General features: G+C 32.0%; 1 protein-coding gene across 7 annotated transcripts in view; it reads right to left on the reverse strand.

The window, feature by feature from the left end:
• Positions 1–24,440, reverse strand: part of LOC107064626 (neural cell adhesion molecule 2) — a 264,983-nt gene that overhangs the window by 228,549 nt on the left and 11,994 nt on the right. For all 7 annotated transcript variants that reach the window (XM_089173654.1, XM_089173653.1, XM_089173652.1 and 4 more), the window contains exon 2: positions 21,975–22,732. In XM_089173654.1, coding sequence (XP_089029780.1) covers positions 21,975–22,074 — 100 coding nt within the window. In that variant the 5' untranslated portion in view covers positions 22,075–22,732. The remainder of the gene's footprint in view (positions 1–21,974; positions 22,733–24,440) is intronic.

A 24,440-nucleotide genomic window follows, 5' to 3' on the forward strand; every position in this document is an offset into this window, starting at 1 on the left:
ACAACAAAAAAGAATGAAACAACCAAGAAATACGGTCTACTATTTCTTTTCTACTCGACCTGCTAATATTTCACGAACGGAATACTCGCTCTCTCTCTCTCCTTTTCTGCCTTTTTTTTTTTTTTTTTTTATTCTTTTTTTCTCTCACGTTGCTTCTTGACAACGTGCGTTCACTCTACGTGAGCTAGTAACTCGAAAGAAGAAAGACTCAGAGATAGAAAGGAAGAGAAAGAAAAAAAAAGAAAAAGAAAGAGAAAGAGAGAGTACAGGGAATTGCATTCTTTTGTCTCGTACCTACCCCTTCACGAAAAATAAAAAGAAATAAGGAAAAAGGAAAATGTAAGTCTCTTCGAGAAAGCTCCTTTTATTCCAAGAGATTACCTAATATACTTGGCCAATATGATAAGGACGTATTTTAAGGCTCGTCTAGTATTACTTTTCTTTCATTCTACCCTCCCTCCCTCCCTCTTCCTCTTTCTCTTTCTCTTTCTCTCCTCTGCACCGTCACGTAACAGCCCCAGAAGCGATATAGCCAAAGGTTCCATCGGTACCTCTCGATATCGTCCGAGTTCAATTGATCGTAACCCACTTTATATATGGAGGCGGTAAAAATATCGCGTTTACCTTTTTCTCCGATTCCCCACAACCCTCTTCTTCTTTCTCTTTCTTTCTTTCTTTCTTTCTTTCTTTCTTTCCTTTCTTTCATTTTCTCTTTTGCTTTTGCTTTCCATCCTCGTTTCGTCCAGTTCGATCCTCTCTCGATCACATTACTCTATTCTCCCTCTTTTTACCAGCACTACCACTACCACTACCACCCCCAAACCACCCATCCACCCACCGCAACGATTGCGTCCTAGGGTAGCACAACGTTCCTTTCTTTTTCGTTTCAATGATCGGTGGCGAACATTAAGAAGAAAGAAATCCCGGGACCGGAATATTTTTCCACATAAGAGAAATCCAATAAACGCAATTCGATTACTATCGTACATACGAGTTTGCTAATTGCAACGAAGAGTTCCCTTTATAACACGTTTGTAGGGTGTGAAAAAATAGTGATTAGAATCCGTACGAAATGTATAATCAAATGAGGATGAGTACCTACGAAAGATAAGAGTGATTGATTAGAAGAGATTTGATGGAGGATTGTGGAAGAAACGCGTGTAGATTAGGAAGTAGGGAAATGGTGAAAATGAGTGAGTACGATTTTGTAGCCCGTAACGTGACCATATTAATCTAATTAACGTATAATACAATTGTTGAAATAAACTTATTCTACCTGGATACCAAAATATTCACTTATCTCATTTTCCTTTTACCATTTAATACACAAACGTTGGAAATATTCCGACACGTTGAACACCCCGTCATCCATATTTAAATAAGTTCGTATATCTTTTATTAAGTTTGGGTAAATTTGAGTATATTCTAGTATTATATTACCAATCCTCATAAGTGGAAGGTTCATCGATAAAGTGAAATAAAGAAACTTACTTTGTTCGTTGTAGTGCAAGGTATTGTGCGCAAGTGGTAAAATATGAAATTAAACGTACGCGTGCATATAACTTATGAATGGAATGAAATTTCCGACCGCATTGCGTTGCATATCCAATAATGAAATCAATCATGGATTTTCTTTTTCGAGAAAGGAAATAAAAATGAAAAAGAAAAACAGACAAAAAGAGAACAAGAGAAAGAGAGAGAGAGAGAGAGAAATAAAAAATAAAAATAAAAATTGATATGCTTGATTTCATAGGAATTTTACGAACATTTGACGAAATTCTCATTCACGATTTTTCATTCATCCATTTCAAGTTCTCAATTTTTTAATCTGACAGTCTTTTGCAGCCACAAAAAATAATAAATAAAAAAAAATTTATTAATTGATATTCTTTCATTTACTTTAAATTGATGTTAAACAACATACTTATTTATAAACGTTCATAAATATTTTTCATATTATAATCTAATTAAATTAATGAATTAATGTAATATATTAAAAAAAAAACACACACACATTTTTTTAAATAAATATTATTAAATGTCAATAATATTTAATTTCATTTATTATTTAATTTCAACCCTGCTGTTTCATTAGGTTCACAAGGCTCCTGCACTTTCAAATGCTTATCTGAAATACTACAATAATGTTATGGAGTTAATGATAAATTGTATTAAAACATTGGTTGAGAAGTACAAAAGGTTAATAAAATATTTTCAAATAAATATCTAGTAATCTGAAATATATTATTACTTCTTATTACTTATATTATCACTTATACTGAAGTATGATATATCATACTCTTTACACTGTATATACTACTTGAAAAGTACAACCGTTAACTGCGATATTCTCGTGAAACTTGTTGGAACATTAAACGAGAACATTCTTGAAATCTCATACAAATTAATGACTTTCCTTGATTTAGGATGTGGTAGAATGAATCTCATAAAGGTGGTTTGTTCTAAAATTAAATTCAGCCCAATATTGAGCAATAATTTAAAGATTGAGAAACGCTGATCTATTTCATTATCCACTCATCACCATCTATCCATCCTATTCTATTTTATTCTATCATATCCTTCGGGATTTATCCATTTTTTTCTTTTTCTTTTTTTTCCCCAAGATTCCATTGGTTTATCCTTAACGATACAGAACCAAAATCGCGACCACAACCTGGCCCGAGAATCCTGATATTGAAATACCTACCTACGGTGGAATTCCGATTATCGGAAACAAACGGGAGACAATTTCTTTGGAATAAGTGAATTTGCGAATAATCGATCAAAATAGCTCTCCACCTTTACCTATAGATAGAAAACTGAAAGAAGTCTTTACGTGTTTCAATCCGTAAAAAAAGAATTACATTTTAATGAAATACCATAGTGCCGTTACTATTAAAAGAATTAAATCGAAATAAAGCCAATTCTGAGATAATCAGACTATTAGCTTATATCAAACGTTTATTTTAAACGTTCGTTACTCCAACCACCATTTTTTATTTCACATTTCGACAGATCATTGCTAATTTTTTTCCCCTTTCTTTTTTTTTTTTTTTTTTTGTTAAACCTCCTCCTCTTCTTCTTCCTCCTTCTCCTCCCCTTTTTTTTCAAGCGAACGTAAAAATTATGTCGATTGCGCTGTTGGCATTAAAATCAATTATAAAAGTAAAATATATGACATTATTCATTCTTCTCTTTTTATCTCTCTCTCTCTCTCTCTCTCTCTCTCTCTTTCTTTCTTTCTTTCTTTCTTTCTTTCTTTATGTTTTAACTATCTATCGGTCTCTTTTTTTTTTACTCTCAAAGCTCATAAAATAAAATCGATTAGATTTTTCCCCGTTCGTTCCCTCCTACTCTCTCGCATTCCCTCGTCGTTCTTTTTCGTTGGAAACGATCGACATCTTTAAAGGAAACAGCTCGATTCTTTTTCCTCGATTCGTTCTACTCGTACCAAGTCTCCCGTTCCTTTTCAAGCGGTTCCACGCCCGAAGAAAAGCAACCCGGACTCGCAATCTTTTTCCAAACCGCACGATTGCGCTCGGAGGAATCCAATAAACGCAGCCCATTGTTAACGTACGCCTCGACTAATTGCGAAAGCTACGTATCCAAAGGAAAGGAAAGCAAAAGAAAGTAAAGAAAAGAAAAGAATGGAAAAGAAGAAAAAGAAAAAGAAAAGAAAAGACTGAAACAGATGGATGAATGGATAGATGGATAGATGGATGGATAGATGGATGGATAGATGGATTTATAAGTGGATAGGTCAATAAAAAAGTAAGTTTAACAAACAACAATAAAAATAAGAAAAGAACACACATGTGTATGGAAACCGATAGTTATAGGTCTTTGAAACGAATCGAATTTTTTTCCTGCTAGTTTTTGAAAAACTACGAACCAAGAAGGATACACAGGGACTTTTCTTAAAAAAAAATAAAAAAAATAAAAAATCAGAAAACAGATAGGAAGAGATACCACATAGGAGAGAACGCAAGGAAGAAAGAAAGATGCAAGAAAAATAGGTAAAGAAAGAAAAGGATAGTAGAAAAGAAGGATGCATATTCCACGGTAGATGGGAGAATCTCTTTTGTATTCGATGCTCCTTAAGGAGGCTTTTGTAGCATGGGCCAACCGTCGGACGCGAGTAATGTCTAAGGATATTTATGTTCGATTTTGTGAATAGACGCCACCCTACCAGAGAGATGTAAGTACTCCTTGGAACGATACTTTTGGAATAATACTCGACTGTGAAACCTCTCTCTCTCTCACACACACACACACACTTTTTCGCATTTTGATATTTATTCACGTAGTTGCATAGCACGCTTTGTAATTTTCGGACGCTATCATGTTTTTCTTTTTCCTTTCTCTTTATTTTTTCTTTTATTCTGGTCTAACATTACCGATAACCGATACCTCTAACGAACTGGCCGCGACCTACATTCAATGCTTTATGATGAATTTTACCTTTTGTAAAAATTTAATATCGCAGGTATTCACGTGAAAGCCATTATACACCTGATCTAGACAAATTTCAAGATCGTTCACGTTCACGTTCCTGTGGTAATTACTTTGAGAAAATTCTCTTATTGTTAAATTAAAAATTATTGTTTGATACTCTACGACACACGATTCACGTGATTTTGTTCGTCTCAGATTATTGGATAAATAAATAAACGTTAAAGACAAAAAATCACGTCTCTTTGTAATTTATATAAAATCTATTTGAAAAGTATCGTAATTTATAACAAAAAAAAAGAAATCTTTTCATACGACTTCACCTTTATCAACTTTTCATGGCGTATTTTTTTGTTAAGCATTTACGAAGACGACAGTGTTGTACAGTCATTTATTTATAAAACAAAACAAAAAAATATCTCAAATGATCGATCATTTTTCAGTCATCAGTTTCTGTTATATTTTTTATCAACATGTCACTCTATTTCCTACCTCCAATAAAATTTCCTTCAAACAATGGATCAATAAAAATTGTCAACGAATGTCGATTAATATTCGTCGAAAGGTGATACATGAAATATCTATTACTATAAAAATAAAAAATAAAACATTAAGAAAAACATTCATTTCAATTACTAACTACCACCACTATATACTATTATTACTACCATTGGCAAAGTTATCACAGTAACTGAAGCACTATGATCGTTCGATTAAACAAAACGAAATATTTCAACCGCGAGTCAGTTGGTTTAACAAAAACAATTTTTTATTTTCTATAACATCATATGTTTATGTTAGTTCAAGCGTATTGCAAACAGTTAATCAATATGATCGATTAAAGATAAATATGACGAATATTGATTCAGTGTACGATCGGAAAAGAGAATAAAACGATTGTTTTCAAAGGAATCTATTGGATCCAAGTTTATACAATTGTAAACACACATTATATAAATATATGTATATATATATATATATATATATACACGTACATATAAACTAATGCGTGAGATTAATTAATTTGTAACGCTGCTTATATTAACGTATAATACAGCTAACGCCTTGCGGCTAACGGCTATTAACCAGTAATTAGATTCACCATAAAATCTATACGATGTCTGAGTGCTCATTTACAAAGTAAAATCGTATACATTGTAACGTATATATATATATATTTCGATTACCTCTATTTATTCAGAATTTCGATTAGATATACATGCACACATTTTATCATAAAGCATCGTAAGCCAAAAGTAATCATCGGCTCATTCACAAAGAATCTCGTTATTCTCATCACCACAAAGATTAAATTTTCGTGTTTTTTCATGAATGAGAATGGAGTCAAATAATAATTAAATAAATAAATAAATAAATTAATAAAACGGACGGTTAAGCGGACGCGTAACGGGGTAGAAAAAAAAAACATAAAAATAAAAGAGACAAGAGAAAATAAGGGAGAAGAAAAAAAAACAGAAAGAAAAAAAGGGAAAGAGAAAGAGAGAGAGAGAGAAAGAGAAAGAGAAAATTTGTATAATTTTTCTCTTCCGTGTGCTTAACGTTTAATGACGTGTGTGATGCAATTTAAGCTGGCAACGGCGAATACCAAGTGGAAAAGCGGAACAGCATTGCTGGACGGAACGAACGATTGTGCGTCCTGGAAGCGACTACGCGAACGAAGAAAAGAGAACGATAGAGAAATGAAGAGAAATGAAGAGAAACAGAAATAGAAAGAGAGAGAGAGAGAGAGAAAGAAAGAAAGAGGAAAGGAAAAGGATGGGAGAGGACTTTTTGTTCTGAATGGAAAAAAATTTGTAACGACGTTTTCCGAGCGAGTGAATCAGTGCGAGAAATGTGTACATATACCGATATAAAACACCTACACATTTGTATACACATACGTGTAAAAAGTATACAAACTGTACAAGAGTAACCAAAAAAAAAAACAAAAAAAACTCGTGGACTTTCTCTTCTCAACTCCACCTTTCTCTTTTCCACTTACTTCTTCTTTCTTTTTCTCTCTCTCTCTCTCTCTTTCTCTTTCTTTCTTTCTTTCTTTTTTTTCTACCCTTTTCTCTCTGTCTTTTCTTTTCTTTCTCTTAAGGAGCAAATTCTCGCGCTCAATGCGACCGATGCGATCAAGTAGAAAACTCACTTACAATGCCGACACGGTCTACGACGCGCTGCAACATTTGTATCTCTTTTCTCGTGCACACACAGTAGTCACGTATCGAATATAAAAAAAAAAAAAAAACTAATGTACGTAAAATAATCTCAATGTGATATCAACGACACGAGAGAACTTTTTCCAACGTTGAAAAATGTTAAGAAATATACCACAGTATGTGTCGAAAGACGCTTTAATCGATTAAATAATTCAACATTTTGTTTGACAGGTATTCGCAAATTGATCAATATGCTTTAGTGACAAGTAATTCAAATTTTTTAGCCAGAAATTTTAATAAAAAAAAAAAAAAAATATTGTGTAACTTTATTTAACAAAACTTAATTGCTTTTTAATTTTGTCCCCTTTTTTTTTTGCTCTTGGTAAAATAATTTCTAAAACATCTTGTATCTATATTATGTATAATTGAACATTTATATTTTAAAATGAACTGAAACATTTTTTCTATTATTTTTCTTTTATCGATAAAGCAACCTTTGAAACATCCAATATCGATCATATATATTCATATAAATGTAAATATATTGCATGTATTAATATATATATATATATATATGTGTGTGTGTATGTGTATGTAATAAGAACATAGGTATATTCAGATCCATAGAAGCAGACAATAGATAGTAGTAAGCGACACAAAAGAGATAAGAATTTCATCTTATGCCTTCCATTCCGGAAAGATGCGTCTCTCGCGCCTTGGTAAAAAGAAAACGATATATCGACTGCATACTTCGCATACTTCGACCTCTCAAGCGAGACTAAAAAGACGAAAGAGATGCATTTTTGGTTAACAAGCGAAATTGTTCCTTGAGTGGCCCGATAATCACAGCTAATGTTTCGAAAGGGTAAGTATTAGATATATCAAAGTTATATATATATATATATACATATATATGTAAGGGTATGAGAATATTTGAGAGGTGTGTATATGTCTGTCGATGTTTCTGAAAACATCGATAGATGATTTCTTTATAAGTATGACAAAGGAAATGTTAATTAAATAAACGCAAAACACGATGAATTAATTAATTATTAATTTTGATTATAAATACTTGTTGTGTTATTCTATTTCATCTCATTCTATCTAACTGTATGTTATGAAACATTAATTAAAAAATAAATTATAATAATACCGTGAAAAATGAAAATTGTAGAGAATGTCAAGATTTTCATGATGGAATGTTGACATATACCAAATACGTCGATAAAACATTTAATATTTAGGTATATTATTTATATTAATATTTGGAGCATACCCAAGCGACCATGTGAATCTTAACATTTTCCAATTTCGGTCTTTTACGATAACATATATATATATATTACATAGCATAAACTCCATTATCCTTTATGAATTATTCAGATCAATTAATTAGATTATTCGTCATATTTAATTGTTCACATTTATTTGTGATTTATTTTATATTATTCAAATATAAATGTATACAATAGAATCTCCGGTATTCGAATTATTCAAAAATGGGTCAACAATTTCTTCGTATTTTAAAGGATTAACAAATATAATAAAAAAAATAAAAAAAAAAAACAGAAAAATGATCTATGGACAGAATTAAATGAGTGAAATAAAATTTTCGAAATTTTTAACGAACAATATAAGTAATATGAATGTGCATAGGAACAAAAAAAAACAAAAAGAATAAAGAAATAGTTAGAAAATCGTTACTTGTCCCAAGTTGTACAATGCAAAAACGAAACGCGAGACATCCTGTATCCGGAGTACAGTAACGGGCTTAACAACTAACGGACACGTCTAAAGAGAGAACGAGAAAGAGAAAGAGAAAGAGGGAGAGTGAAAAAGAAAATGAGTGAGATAGATATATATATATAGAGAGAGAGAGAGCGAGAGAAAGAAACAGAGAGGAAAGGGGAAAACTCGTTTGACCATTTGCCAAGCGTTGATCAACCAAAAAGTTGTCTTTGGATTCGCACATAAATAGGCAAGAGAGGATTGCTTCAACGATCCGTGCTATTTCCTCTAAAAAAAAAAAAAAAAAAAAAAATCATACAAAACTTTTTCAAATGAAATCTATCGAATATAAAAAAAAAAACGTATGTGTGTGTATATGTATGTACAAGTTTATGTTATTTGTTCGTCTTTCTTGAGTTTTTTTTTCTTTTTTTTTTTCAATATTCGACAGTGTAATATATTTGAGCAAACATTATTAATATATTAAACCAAAAATGATAACATTAAACGGACCACAAACATATTGTCATTTTCAATGAAAATTCTACAATCAACATCATTGCCATTCTTCATTTAACTTTGCAATAATAAATATGACATTATTATAATTATATCTAAATGATATTATTTAATAGTTAATCGAGTACCAAATTGACTATTACCGGCATTCAATTGTACAAAATCTATATTTTATTACAAACCGATCATTTGACCAGATACAGTATAAATATGTATACATAAACTGTCGATAGGTTTATGTTCAGCTATGTTATGTTATTTTAGTTTTTTTTTTTTCTATTCTAAATGTAATTATTTTATCGCTCCTGCGCAGTGATGACTTCGATGGTTAAATTATGCTGTAATATAAGTAGAGTGTATTAGAATATTAAGATAATTATTAATTAATTTATGGGAATGTGTATTGATGTTTAAAAATACGAAATATATGTCAGGAGTATCGTTCTCTTCGAAATTCACCTTGAAACTGACAAGTGGTCATCTATGAAACTGCATTTATTCGATGTGGTTTATATGACTTTCCGAACATTGCGTATGTGTACAACGATAATAATATTTCTAATAAAGAGAATTTAAGATTGTAACGTTCTGATTTTGTCCATTTGTTTTTTATTCTAATGTAATTATTTTATGGTTCTTGTGCAGCGATGACTTTGAAGACAAAATATTGCTGTAATATAAGTAAAGTGTATTAACCCTTTGACTGGCACGCTGAAATCATATGTTTTACCCAAGACGCCACGGTATCATTTTTATTATTCAAAGAATATAATGACAAAATAATAATAAATGGATATATTAATAAAAAATTGTAATTGTTCAATAAAGCACTTTTTATTTCAAAGTATCTTCTATCTATCGGTCATATTCAAATACACTAACTTTCAATTTTCATTTAGTTTTTTTACAATTGTAAAAGGTTCATACGCTCCCCGATCACCAATGATCACCGTGGTGTCTCAGGAGAAACCGTGGATGGTCATATATGACCAACATGGCAATCAAAATGTTAATTTGATATATAATATCGAGATATAATATTGGAAATAGTAAAACTTCGTTATATTTATTTAGAAACTTTTTTCGAACAATATTATAAGTAAATAAAGGTTATAACGAGACTCTTGACCACTCGTTCGATGACTTATCAGATATTATTGTATTAAGAGCATTTAATACATTGAAACTCCCTTTCCCCTCACCCCGTTATAACTCTCATATTCGTAGCACTGTATGGCTCATAGACGCGAGAATATACGGATTAACGATTCCATTAACGGCCTGCCGTTGCTCGGCGTCGCGTCATAAACGTTTATCTCGACCATTTCTTCTTTATGCTAGTTGCGGCCGTATGCATCAGAAACTTACGAGTGTTTAATTTATATCCGTGCATTGTACTATCCGATTCGATTGGAGTAACTGCGTGACGCACTGGCGCCATTTCTACTTGTTGTATAGAATAGAAGTTGGGAACACATGAGAGAAGAGAAAATAGATGAGGAAGGGGATATGAGAAGAGAGTAGATGAAAATAGAAGAGAGACAGACAGAGAGAGAGAGAGAGAGAGATAGAGGACAGAGGTCGAACTCGCACGAGTCGATTTCACATTTGCGTTTCTGCTTCGATATTCGACAGGGGGATGACTTGCGCGATAGGGAATTAACGTACAAACTATAATACTACTACCTACGCATAACTCGTTTTATTATCGAACGTGCGACAATAGAAGGGTGTTTCTCGATTTCAATCTAAAGTTCGATTAAAAGCCGATGCCGGACGATCGTTATAATAACACCCATCCCGTTTTCGTTCACCGTGTTCAGCTGATTTCGCTTTGCCCTGACAATGCGATAATACGCTGTACAGTAATTCGTCGCAGAACTTTCCATCGTTTGTTCGTTTGTTCGTTCATTCGTTCATTCGTTCGTTCGTTTACTAGTACCTACGTACGTTAGTTCGATCGATTAAAAGTATTTCTATGTTTCCCTAGTTTGAGTATGAAGCGACTTATAATCCGATTGAAAGTACTTTCTCATTACGTCGATGTATTATACCTATGTATAATAGGAAACATTTGTCACGAGAAAACTCGTTAATCGTGCCATTCGCGTGTCAACTTTAAAATTAGTAAATACAGTCAAATTTTGCAATATAACACGAATTTCTGCACTACGAATTTCTATAACGTTTTATAAAGACATTATAAACGACGTTTTTCATATTTATAATGCGATTTCTTCTTCTCTTACGAACGTTCCATAAAATTAAATGCGAAAACAACTCAGACGTAAAAAATTTAATTTTTTTTTCATTCGACAATACATTATTGTCTTCATCTCGACCGATTTTTTTATTTTTTTTTTTTTACTTTTTTTTCATTATTATTCAAAACAACGTCATTGAACATATATATATATATATATATAATTTGTAAGAAAAAGAAGAAATTTCTTAATAGTTTTTTTTTTTTTTTTTTTTACCTAATACACATTGTTCTTCGTGAAATAATTAAAAATTAATTCTAAAGATAAAAATTACAAAAGTAAAAAATACGGTTATAGGAGAATTGTATTTCATACAACATGATTTCCCAAAACGAAATCATACAACGGAAAATATATTAACCGCGTTATATGAGAGTCTAATGTTCATAGAGATATTTAGATACTTTATAAAATTCTAATGTTAATATCAAAAACAATAATAATAAATATAACAGTAATGATTAGGATGACTACTTCGACGAAATATAATATTAAAAATAAAAAAATAGAAATACATATAGGTATATGTACGTATATATATATATATAAATATAAATTTCATGTGTTCCTGCATCCTTCGAAAGAAAATTTATATCACCGATACCATCGGTGATATCGAACGAGAAATCGATATCGACGGTTCCACCACCGTCAGTTCGCTATATGCGTTGCATATTTTTCGCGCTCGAGAAAATACAGGAATTCGTATGACAGAGAGTAATATTTAAAGGTGAGAACGCGTCCAACTTGTCATGGAAAATTTTCTGAAAAATTCTCTAGGACCTGCTTACCGCACTCTTCTGGTGTAACAAACGACGAAATACAAATGAAATTTACCTATAAGGAAAATGCACAAAAAGAACAAGAAAATAACGCTTTTAGTAATAGAAAAAAAACAATATTTGTATGTAACAATATATAATTAGCATTTAAATAATTAATTATTAAAATTATATAATAATAAATAAAAAAAAAATAAAAAAGAACAATTTACACACGATGTTACATAATATTGAAAAAATATATATTATATATTGATACCTTATATAACCATGTAAAGTAAAACACGCGCACATACATTCCTATACACATCATAAATAAACGTCTAAATAAAATACCCAGCTATAACGTACACTCTATAAATTAAAAAGAAAAATAGAGAATTTGAACTCAACGAACGTATGAAGAATTCTCAGGTGACTTGACTTACACGCCGGACCCTAGTGAAATACCGAAAGTAAAGTCGTGTGAGTTACGGTTCGTTGATTCTATCATCAAGCACGAGTTCTTCGATGAAAACTTGAGACTAAATCGATATTCGATCGTTCGAACGATCGATTTTTGTTTGACCAGTTTTAAGTTGCGTTTTTTTCTTCTTCTTCTTCTTCAACCTTTCTCTCTCTCTCTCTCTTTTCTCTTTCCTTTTACTTTCTGTATGAAAAATTGCATTTCTAAAAGAGAACATAGATTAAAACATTCCAAGTAAAAAGTATTTGCTACCACTTTCGTACAATTTATCGCCAATGTGTGTGAGTCACACACTCGTGTGAATATATTTCAAAAAATAAAAGACCATTCTTTCCTCTAATCTTTCTAATCATCTTTCTTTATTTTTTTTTTTATTTGTTTTTTATCACTTAACCACAAGCACCTCAAGCACACATAATTATGCCGACAATTATGATAATAGATTAACAATAAATCCGATAATTCATTTTATGATTTATTTGATCATACAAATAATTCTTCAAAATTAACAAATTCTAACAATTGATCTTATCATATAACTCATAACACACACACACACACACACATACACGAATAGATGTCATATAAATATAAAATTGATCGTAACCGTAATACCAAGATCAAAAATATCTTTGCTTTATATTTACAATCTCAATACATAAATTTAACGTGTAACACACACTTAAGTAAAGTATATCAAATATTTGCAAATCAAAAATGACGGTTACATAAAAAACGGATAAACGTAAAAAGGAGAGGAAAAAAAAAAAACTTGTTAATCGCGCGTGACACGGATGATAGAGAACTTCCAAAAATAAAAATGAGTTAAATTGTCGATTACTTGGAAAATAAATCAAGTAGCGTCGATTACTACTACCGAACGGTTCTATCCATTTCCGTAGGGATAATAGACGTTTCCCTTCGTAACACTCGACGTAGCTCTTTCTCTTCAATGACGACGACGACGACGACGATGAGAACGAGGACGAAGACTAGGACGAGAACGAGGATGAGGATGAGGACGAGGACGAGGACGAGGACGATGAAAACGACGGCTTTTCATCGAGCAGGAGAGACATCATTGCAAGCTCGTTAAAATTTCAATGAGCTCGACTACTCTCCTACTATTACTCTTATTATTATTATTATTATTATTATTATTATTTTATTATTATTTTATTACTAGGTGATAAGTGCATTCTTCTCGTATAAATTAATTCGTGAATTTTTCAAAAAACATAATCAATAAATTGTTTGCTACCGCTAGTATACAAACACAGATATATATATATATATATATATACGAGTATATATAATACATAGAAGCAAGTACATGCAATCTTTTTATAGATTTATCATGATATTTTTATATAAAAATCAAACAACCTTTACCACTCGTGTAAATAATAATAATAAATCAATTGATTAAAAAACAAATACATATACAAACGTATCTATGTGTGTTATTATGTGTACGTGTAACACAGTAAAACGATGAAATTACATAAAGTTGTTTGAAAATTTAAAAACCACTTGTACGAGTACTTACATTGAGATATCTGAAATTAAAAAAGAAAGTAAAAGAGAGAGAGAGGGATGAAGGATAACGAAAAGAGTGAAGAAAAAGGGTTGCTTGGCTGGCAGAAAGGCGATATTTTTTACAACGAGTGAAGAGACGCGTAATTAAAGGATTAGACAGAAACAAAGGATAAAAGTTCGAGCATGGAGAACACAGATAAATTGTTAAGTACGCTAGTGGCCACTGACTGCTGCTGCTGCTGCTGCTCTTCCTTCCTTCCTTCCTTCGGCACAAGAGTTTTCCTCGAGGAGTCCGTTTCTCTTCTTGTTCGGTTTCACCGCTCGAGTATACGAAAGAATTTTAGTAGTTGAAAAAAAAAATAAAATAGAATATAGAAAAAGAGAAAGAAGAAGAAGGAAAAAGAAAAAGAAAAAAAAAGACGAAGAAGAAGAAGAAGAAGAAAGAAAATTCGTTCTAACGATGAAAACGCTTCTCTCTTTTTCTCTCTTAATACTTTTTTCTTTCTTTCTCTCATTATTGGTTTCTTTCGAGAAACCTGAGACGGAAAAGGAAGGGGGGGGGGGAAAAAAAGAAAAGTAAATTTTAATTGAAAATAATAAGTTTGCATTGTAAATCTAATTGCTGTAAGGTTTATGAAAAAAATGTTCTGAAAGATAGGAGAAGGAATGGGGTGTTGAGAAAAATAGAAATTCTATATGAACGAAATTTATGTGTTTCATCGTCGTAAAACTACCGCGTGAAAGTTTTAAATATATTTATACAGAGTGCGTCGAAAGTTCCTTGGTAGTTTTAGAATTTAATAAAAAAAAAAAAGAAAAAAAAACAAGAAAAGTAAAAAAAAAAAAAATAAAAAGAAATATAAAACAAAAAGAGAAAGAGAGAGAGAGAGAGAGAGAGAGAAAAAGAAATAAATAAATAAATTAGCTTGAAAAATTCTCGGCAAAAAAGGAAAAAAAAAAAAAAAGAAAAAAAAAAGAAAAGGTAATTCGTTTTTAAAAGTAGTCACGCAAAAAGTTTCTGCCCTCTGCGATTCTTGTTTTAAAAAAATTCAACGTCATAAATTCGTCTATTATTTGAAATCAAAGTGGACAAAAAAAAAGGGATGGATCTTTTATCGCAAAAATTAAATCAATTTACTTGTACGTAAAATCGCATAGTAAAGGAACGAAGAACGATATCGTTCTATGTAGAATACCAAATTCAATCCTATTCTAAATTACTCTTAATTACATTATTACGAATTGTAAATAGAATCTCGTTCTCGCTTGAAAAAAAAAAAAAAAGTCTAAATAAAATGTGACACACTAAAAGTCTGGTGCCAAAGGGTTCTCTAGTACCTTGCCAAATGACCAACGAAATTGCTTTTGAATAATCCAAATTTTTTGTTTTGTTTTATTTTATTTTCTTTCTTCTATTCTTTTTTTTTGTTATTATCATTTGTTTTTTTTTTTTTTTTTTATAAAGTATACCTTTCTTTCATTTTTATGTAAACATCATAGCAAGTAGGAATAGCATACTTTACCAATGCTAATACTAATGCTAACGAAAATTTGGAACGAGTCATTGTTCTGTTGAAATCGTCGTCGTCGTCGTCGTCGTCGTCGTTCTCGTTGATGCTGCTTTTGTTCTATGTAGTTGTTGTTTGTTGTTGTTGTTGTTGTTATTGTTAGTAACAATAATAATATATTGAAAATTATCTTCGACGCGTCGGTAGGAAAGTTGAAAATGGTTTTGCAAATGAATCAGCAACGTCTTAAGAAAGGCACAGCTTTACAACATACAATGAAGTCCGATGTTATTAGAAAATAACATCTTCGTAGTGACATAATCTGGAAACTCACTCTCTCTCTTTCTCTTTCTTTCTTTGTTTCTCGTTACACGTCTCAAACTAGTTCGTTCCCTAATGGTTTCATCTTCTCACTTACATCACTTACGTTCAAAACCTTTTCTCTTTCCTCTGTCTCTCTCCTTCTCCTTTCTTACTCAAATCAACAACCTTTTCGAACACTCTCTTTCTCTCTCTCTCTATTTCTATTTCTATTTCTATTTATAACCTGACTTCCTAGGGAACAAACAAATACTAAATGAAAATACAAGGAGTAAGTTATGCAAACGGATTCATCTATCTAAAGTTATAGAAGTTAAAGGTCGAATATAATATCAGCTTGACAGTTATATAACATAGGACTGTTGGATAATTAAAGATCACGTCGTTGAAGTTTCTACCTGGGGCATATTTTTCTATAATATATAAAAAAACTATGTGAGAGAGGAAAAAGCTCGTAGTTACGAGTGAACAAATTTTACCGCACATATATACACTCTCGTACTACTCTTCGTATGCATTATTTTTATTATTTTTTATTTATTTCTATTATTATTATTATTATTATTATAATTATATTATTATTATTATTATTATAAATATTTCGTAATGTTGTTTTATTCGATACGAGAGATAAACATTAGCACAGTTTCCTCGATATCGTTCATGAAATATGTATAAGAAACTGTAATTTCTGTATATAAATTAACCATCTTTGCCCACTTTACATAAGTGAGAGAGAGAGAGAGAGAGAGAGAAATATATATATATATATATATAGATAGATAGATATATATATATGCATGCATTAGCTATAGTTACTTTGACGGCACGTCTTTTCTCGCTCACGTGAAGCTTTCCCCTCGGGATATTCCAACATCAAAAACTTTTCCCACGAATCCGATGTACCGGCGAATAATGCATCTTGACGCATATTTCAAGATGTCAGAGAAGGATAAAGAGGGAAAGAGAAAAAGTATCCAGTTCGCGTAATCAAATTCGAAAAGTTCTCTTTCCGGTAAACGGACCAGGAAATCGATATGATCAAACGTACGCTCTTAAAACCAAACTACCGCGTGTCGTTTTCCTACGAACGTATAACTTTTTATTAGTTAGACTTTTTTCTTATTGAAAAAGAAGTAACGTTGAAAAGAAACTTGATGTTTTTTTTTCACTCTCTTTCTAAAATGTTTGTGTAAATTCGATTTGAACAATAATTCGATTCTTATAATACGAGTGAAATATTATGTTATTTTCATGTAAATGACAAACTCATTTTTTTCGATCATTTTTATTTTTTTTTTTTATTTTTTTTTTTTTATCAAACTCTCGATAATAATAATTATTATCTGCGAAATCTTTTTTTTTTTTTTTTTTTTGAAGTTAGTTAGAATGATAAACGTAAGGAGATAATTACTAAAGAGAACTCCATCGATTTTCGTATATCCGAAAGAGACAGAACGGATGCGAACGAACTCGTCGACTTTCTGAAAACGAGAAAACTAGGTAAGCAAGATTTTCTTCGCGGTTATCTAACTTAAAATACTGCGAACAACTTCTCACACCAAGTAGTCTAATTTTAATTTAATCTTAATTATCGAAACGGTCTGATCCACGAGGCTAACTCCACAAGGTTTAACCACTTTCTCGATCTACTTTTCCCTCCGTGCCGTTAGCTTCCCTTTTGACTTCCCTCTTAGCTTTCCTCACGGGATTTTCCTTCTTCACCACCACCACCACCACCACCACCACCATCATCCTACTGTCTAACCACAGCTATCGTCATCGCCACCAACAGAAACTAGGAGGCTTTTGCTTTTACGCTTCAAGGAACCGTAATTACTTCCGTTTCACCTTCGATATTAAATAAAACATACTCCACGACATTTAATCGTCCGTTTGATATTACACCAAACACCTTGAAAAATGTCTTCTCACTTATATTATCACTAATTAGATTTCTTATTACATTAATTACAATTACTTAAAGACACAAAACAAATCTTATTTTTATGATATTATTTACTTATTACTGATTATATCCCTCATTATATTAATTACATTTACTTAAGGAAAGAACTTTACTTAAAATTACAATTTACATCTTTTAATTAAGATCACGTAATACGTAATCGTAAATAATGAAATTGGCGCTTCTGTGATTTTTACTTATATTATTGTTTTTATTACATGAATTTATAAGCTGGGATTTAAAGCGGTAGAAATTATTCGAAATATACATAATGTTTTTGTTCAATAGACAATTAGCCAACGTGCAGCATAACAAAAATATATTTATTATAACGAAAACCACGAAAACGAGGATTTTTAATTATTAACAATAATAATTAAATATCCATTATTGAACTGAACTCACGTAAAACAGCTCGTAAGGTTATACAAGAATCCAATGTTAATCATTAGATATTTATTCGATATATTTTATTCTACATAAATTTCATATTCAAAAACCGCAATTAGTTTTGAAAATATAATAATCTTATAAATAATTTCTCCCAAAAAAAAAAAAAAACCAATCAACACTCATTTCTTATCAACGATTATATTCCTCGTTACAAAAATTATATAAAAAAAAGAATACAAATATTAGTTAGATAATTATTTTCATAAAAAATATACAGAACGTCCCAATAGCAACCCACCCAGAATTCACACTGGAGAAACTTGAAAAATACCTTTCAAAAAAAAATGTATAATTATTCAGTTCAATAAAGGAGCTTTTAGAGGACATTCTGTATATCAAAAACTTAACTGATAAATCGATAATAAATAAAACAAAAAGGAAGAGAAAGAAAAAGTAATGGGGGAAAAATGGATAAATGACCACAACGAGAACTTAGAAAATTAGATTCATGGAGGTCGTCTTTCAGAAAATCCTGACGGGATCAAAAAACTCGCGGATTTGCCTATCATCGTCCAGCTCTGAATTCAGCGACCTTATCGAAGCCAAATCACCTCGTATCTTCCTATATTCTCTCGACCACTCGCTGCTTTCTATGTCTTTGTGTACATGGTATGTATGAGAACGCATACGTGTATAGTGTGTGTGTGTGTGTATATATGTGTGTGTTTGTTAGAGAGTGAACTCTGCTATCCTACCCGCTGGTTGATGGATTTATCGTTCACGTACACGCGCAAACGTGCGGCAACCGATTCAATTTAGCTTAATTTAAGATCCGCCAGGCGCGTTTTCCGCAGACTAAAGAACTGCCGCGATTAATTCCCGTTCTCGTGATTCTCCGTTACTCTGCCACCTAAGTAGATATCTCTTCCACCTTTTGTTTTTTTTTTTTGTATTTTTTGTTTTTTTTTTTGTTCAAACGATTTTATAACAATGCTAACGAAACCTGTCATCATTTATTTTCTATTATTTATAACAATAAGTTATTTGATAAATACTCATTAAATTAATAAATGCAGCGAGAAAATGATTATATTTTAACTATCGTATATATCACTTTTAAAATATTTTCTATTCCTTCTTGTTCTCCTCTCTCTCTCTCTCTCTTTATTTCGCGTTCTCATTCTCTTTTTATACGTTAAAGCTATTTTTCCCGAGTTTATGCAACTACCCGTTTACTCGTTAAACGCTTATCACCGATACGGAATTTTAATACCGAAAGTTCCCATTAAAATTTTCATTCGCTAAAGTTGTCCTCGTCTTGACACACTAACGCCGTCTCTTTCTCTCTCCTATTTGTGTCGTAGCGTATTCCTATCAACGATCTACCAAGAGAAAGAGAAGGGGTGAAAGAGAGAGAGAGAGAGAGAGAGAGAGAGAGGGTAGAAGTGGGAGTGGGAGACCGATTTATCTCGGCAACGCGAGGATTTAAACGTCGACGGAACAAAAACTCCATCGGTTGCCGTCAAAGGTGGCATAATTTCGTCTCTTGCACGTATACTAAAAGGTGGAGAAATAGGAGGCATTTGACCTGTTTACACTGTGCACCTGTACGTTATATTATACATACGAGCTCGCGCACGCGCACATACACACACACACACACACACACATGTTCATCCAATACGACATAGTAGTCGCTCGTAGAAGCGGAGATTTGTTTGACGAGGGTCGAACTTCCAAGCACGTAGCTTACCTTTAATAACGACACTTCGGAATGTTTGTGTCTTGTTTTCGATTAATTAAATTCCATACAATAGTATAATATCTTCGTTGAAATTGACTAACGATAAAAAATTAAATCAATAACTATTCCTTTTTGTTTGTTTGTTTGTTAGTTAGTTAGTTAGTTTAAACGATTAATCCGTAATAAGGTTTTCCTCGAATATAATTATCGGTGGAACGAAAGAATAAAGATATGGTTAGTCTTTCGGTCAAAGGTCATCTAATACAGCTCGTTACTGATAAGATTTTGGAAGATCCACGCCGTTCGTGAGATCTAACGGGTATAGAGATTGCTACGTGAGCTCGGCAACGTGAAACTAATTTGTCCGCCACGGTAAACGACTACTACGACTAACTAACGCTACGACTACTAACTACGAATACTACTACTACTACTACTACAACTACTACCATCACGTATACAAGGACTTACTACGATGACTACGACGTTAGGACAAACCGCTCTCTCGGGTCAAGAGCGAATGTACCTTTAACTCGCTTTAACTCCCAGGTCACTGTAACTTTGACGAAAGAAAGAAAAAGGTTTACTTCTCTTAACTTCGTGGAAACGTGAAACTTCTGGGAACCCTACCTACGTAGGTACCAACCTACATAAGTAAAAAACGAGCTCGTAAGCTTTTACACTAGATTCTTATTTTCTCAATTACCTGCATCAACTTTCATATACCTTTCCTTTTGACTTATACTCTTGATGCAAAATGTTTAACTTCTTCGCGATTGCTGTGTTTTCAAAAAAAAACAAAAAGAAAAAAACAAGATTTGATATGCAAAATGAGAAAAGGACAATCGAACGAAATTAAAATCTCGATCAAGAAGGTCAAATTGGTACTACGATCGAAACAACGTTGCGTTGTCGTAGAAAGTCCAACGCGATCAATTGAAAATCGGACAAGTTTCTTTCAATGAAAGTTGTACAATCAAAAAAGTTCAATATCGACTTGATTGGATCGCCAACTGTAGGTACGTATTACCAACTTGCTACACGCCTCGTATCGGTTCAAAACGTTCGTTCCACGGACACGTTTTATTCGAGTTCGGTGGGATTCGAGAGAAGGGGTTGAAGTGGGAGATGGTCCAGGAAGGTGGGCTGCGCAGATGGCGAGGAGCAGAGGGGGAAAAACATTTTTTCATAGTATCAACTTTTTCATCTCGCAAACAAAGCGACGTCCGCTCGCCGCAAAGTGAAAACCGACCGAAAACAAATGTATGTATACATATATATATATATATATACTCGTTGAAAACTCTGGATGGTCTAGCGTGTTTTTTATTCGATTGTTTACGAGCCAGTCGAACTATTTTCGGATGGTAATCGAGATTCGTTTAGGATTTTTCTAATTACATACACGACGTCTCTTAATATATTTTCAAACTAGTTAGAATTGATTAAGTATCTAACAACATTTATCATACAACCATCCAATAATCTTACCAACCAATCGTATACCAAAAACCAATGCTGTGTTATAAAAGATAAGAATATATTATATGTGTTAAGATAATCTTCGCTAAAATATAGGACCCTCTTTTTTTTCATTCTTCAGAACGCATTAATTAACACTCGTGTGAACAGTGAATGCATTATTCGAGAATACTCGAATGTATTATTCACTCGTATATATATATATATATATACGTATATTCATGTACCTATGCGAATATAATCCCATAATACCAACTGAAACGCACGTAGCATCCGGCTTATTTCTCTACCGGTTGGCGAAGATATTAAAAAATATTATGCAAGCTAACCGTTAAAAAATAATATTCGCTTCGTTCGTAGGTACTTTCAGTAACTAGGTATCCTTACTAATGTTATGTGAACACAGACATAAATATATTCATAACAACTCATAAACAAAAATATACGTATATATATATATATATATATATATTGAAAATTTATAACAATAAAATATGTTTCCATTTTTTGTTATATAATCGTCGAGGATGAGAAAAAGATAAAAACTATTAGAAAATAAAAACACAAAAGAGAAAAAGAAACAGCAAACCGTATGAAATAGAAACGCAATAACGTAAAACGTTCTCGTTAGGGTGTACTTACCAATCTCCTCATTGGTTATCATCGCACGACAGGAGACGAAGAATGGGATAAGAAGAAGAAAGGAAAGAACGACGGAGACGGCCATCTCATCTCGTGGCATCTCGACGTCGTTGGTCCAACGCGTCGTCTCGTCTTCGTCGTCGTCTTCGTCGTAGTTGGACACAATTTTTGTCCTCCTTCCAAATTTTCTTCCTATCTTTCTTGCTATTCTTTTTTTTTCTTCAATCTTTTTTTTTCTCTATTCCTAAAGTACAACCAGAAAGAAGGAATAGAAGAAAAAGGGATAACTCTTCGCGCTCCTTTTAACCCTTTCCCTCCTTTTCCTTCTCCTCTCACTTTACCTTCACTTTTGCAATACCACCCTCCAGTTTCTTTCTCCCTCTCCCTAACTAACCCTCCCTTCCCTAACAACACCACCACCACCACCACAACTACCAACACCACTAACCACCACCACTTTTCGTCAACTAACTCTTCAACAGTCTTCTATCTTTCTTTCTCTTTTTCTTCCTCTTTCTTTCTTTCTTTCTTTCTTTTTTTCTGTCTGCCTGTCTGTCTGTCTGTTTGTCTGTCTTTCTCTTTCTCTCTTTTCAAAGCACTTCCTATGACTCGAACACTCCTACACTCCTTCACTGATGCTAGGCTTACACTCTCTTTTTTTTTTCACCCTCGTAGTCCTTCACTCCTTCCTTCTCATTATTGTCATCCTTGCTCACGAACCCCCTTTTTTTTTCTTTTTCTTCTCTTCCTTCGGGAACCTGCAAATATCATCGTTAGTGCGTTAGAAAACCGTTTTCAAATGTCTACGATTAAAATCAGAATATATATATAGATATATGAACGTCGTTATGTATATTGACATTTATTTTTATATTTATGTACAACGCACGCATTCTCCCACGTGTATGTATGTGTTTGTGTGTGTGTATGTGTGTGTATGTAGCTTTGTACAAAATATTATTCGAGTCTAAAATATGTATATCGACATTTGTTATTTTTCCGAAAAGTACACAAACAATTTCGACGGTTTGTATTTGATATATCGTAAACAGAAAATTATTATCAAATGTTAGTAATGTTTGTATATAAAAGAAGAGGAAAAATATTTTTATAAACAAAAAAAAATATAAAAAAGAAAATTAAAAAAAAAAAAACGTACGTGGCCTTCACGGACAATACAAGTTAAACTTGTATTATTATGTTAAAAATAATCAATTGATTCATATATAGAAAGTGACCATTCCTTAAAATTGTACACCTTTATGCTTATTAGATTTTACAACTAATACTAAAACCTTCCATAATCTCATTCAACTGTTGATCGATTGAGGTTTTTATCTCACTCTCTCTCTCTCTCTCTCTCTCTCTCTCTCTCTCTCTCTCTCGCACACATCTTTTCTTATCTACTTTTATGTTTCCTCTCTCTTAACGTCGTTACATAAAATGTTATCGTTATCGTCGACTAAAAAGTTTCACTTCAACAACAAAAAAACAAAAAAAAAAAAGAAGAAACATATATAACATTTAGATTATTATTCTTTAAAAAAAAAAAAAAAAAAAAGAAAAAAAAAAGAAATTACTTTTCTTTTTATTATGTTTAATTAAAATAGATTTTGTTAGCAAGCACACGCAATGAGGACAGGCCAGTTTTCTCGCATAAGCACATACGAAAAGTCGTTAGAACGTTTTCTCAACGATCTCAAGGATCGTACGTGTTGACGATTTAAAACCCTTTGGGAGATGAAGTTAACATCAGTCGTTAATTTAATCGAAGTAGTCACCTCATTTTCGTATTCTAGGCCAAAAGCTTGCTACAGGCTTTTTCTCCCCTCATCTTCCTATATCGACTTAGTTACACAAAATTGTTAACCATGATGATAAATAAACTTTCATGGTACATGACAAATAAACCCTTTTACAAACATAGTTTAACAATCAGTTGTTTTCTTAATAAAACATTCTTGTCCATTTTATCCCTCTCTATCTCTTACTCTTTTTCTCTCTCTCTCTCTCTCTTTTTCTTTCACTCACGTTTCATCATCACCCACAAAAGTTAACGTAACAGATGAAAATTAATTTGCAACTTTTTGCCTAAATTAATTATAACTCTGAACAATTTTCCAAGACACGACGAGACGATATCCCCTTGAGCCTTTTACAAATTACTATTTTACCTGTCATATCGTAAGATAAAGAAATTAAACTTTTTGTTTGTTTTACTTTAGTTTTCTTTCTTATCATATATTTTTTTTTCTTTTTTTACTTTTTTCTATTCGAAGAGAATCGATTTTTATTAAATACACGACTACTACAAGATGTTCAAGAAATTATAACAAAAGTATAAGAATGATAAATTTCTCGTGAGAAAAAGATAAATTCTTCCTTACCTTCCAAATAATATATATATATATATTTAATATCAAGAATGACACATGGAACGTGATACATCGACGGTCAAAGTTATAC

Source organism: Polistes dominula, unplaced genomic scaffold, assembly GCF_049000335.1.
Source record: "Polistes dominula isolate Pdom_NZ unplaced genomic scaffold, Pdom_raw_medaka contig_33, whole genome shotgun sequence".
In the NCBI taxonomy this organism is placed as follows: Eukaryota; Metazoa; Arthropoda; class Insecta; order Hymenoptera; family Vespidae; genus Polistes; species Polistes dominula.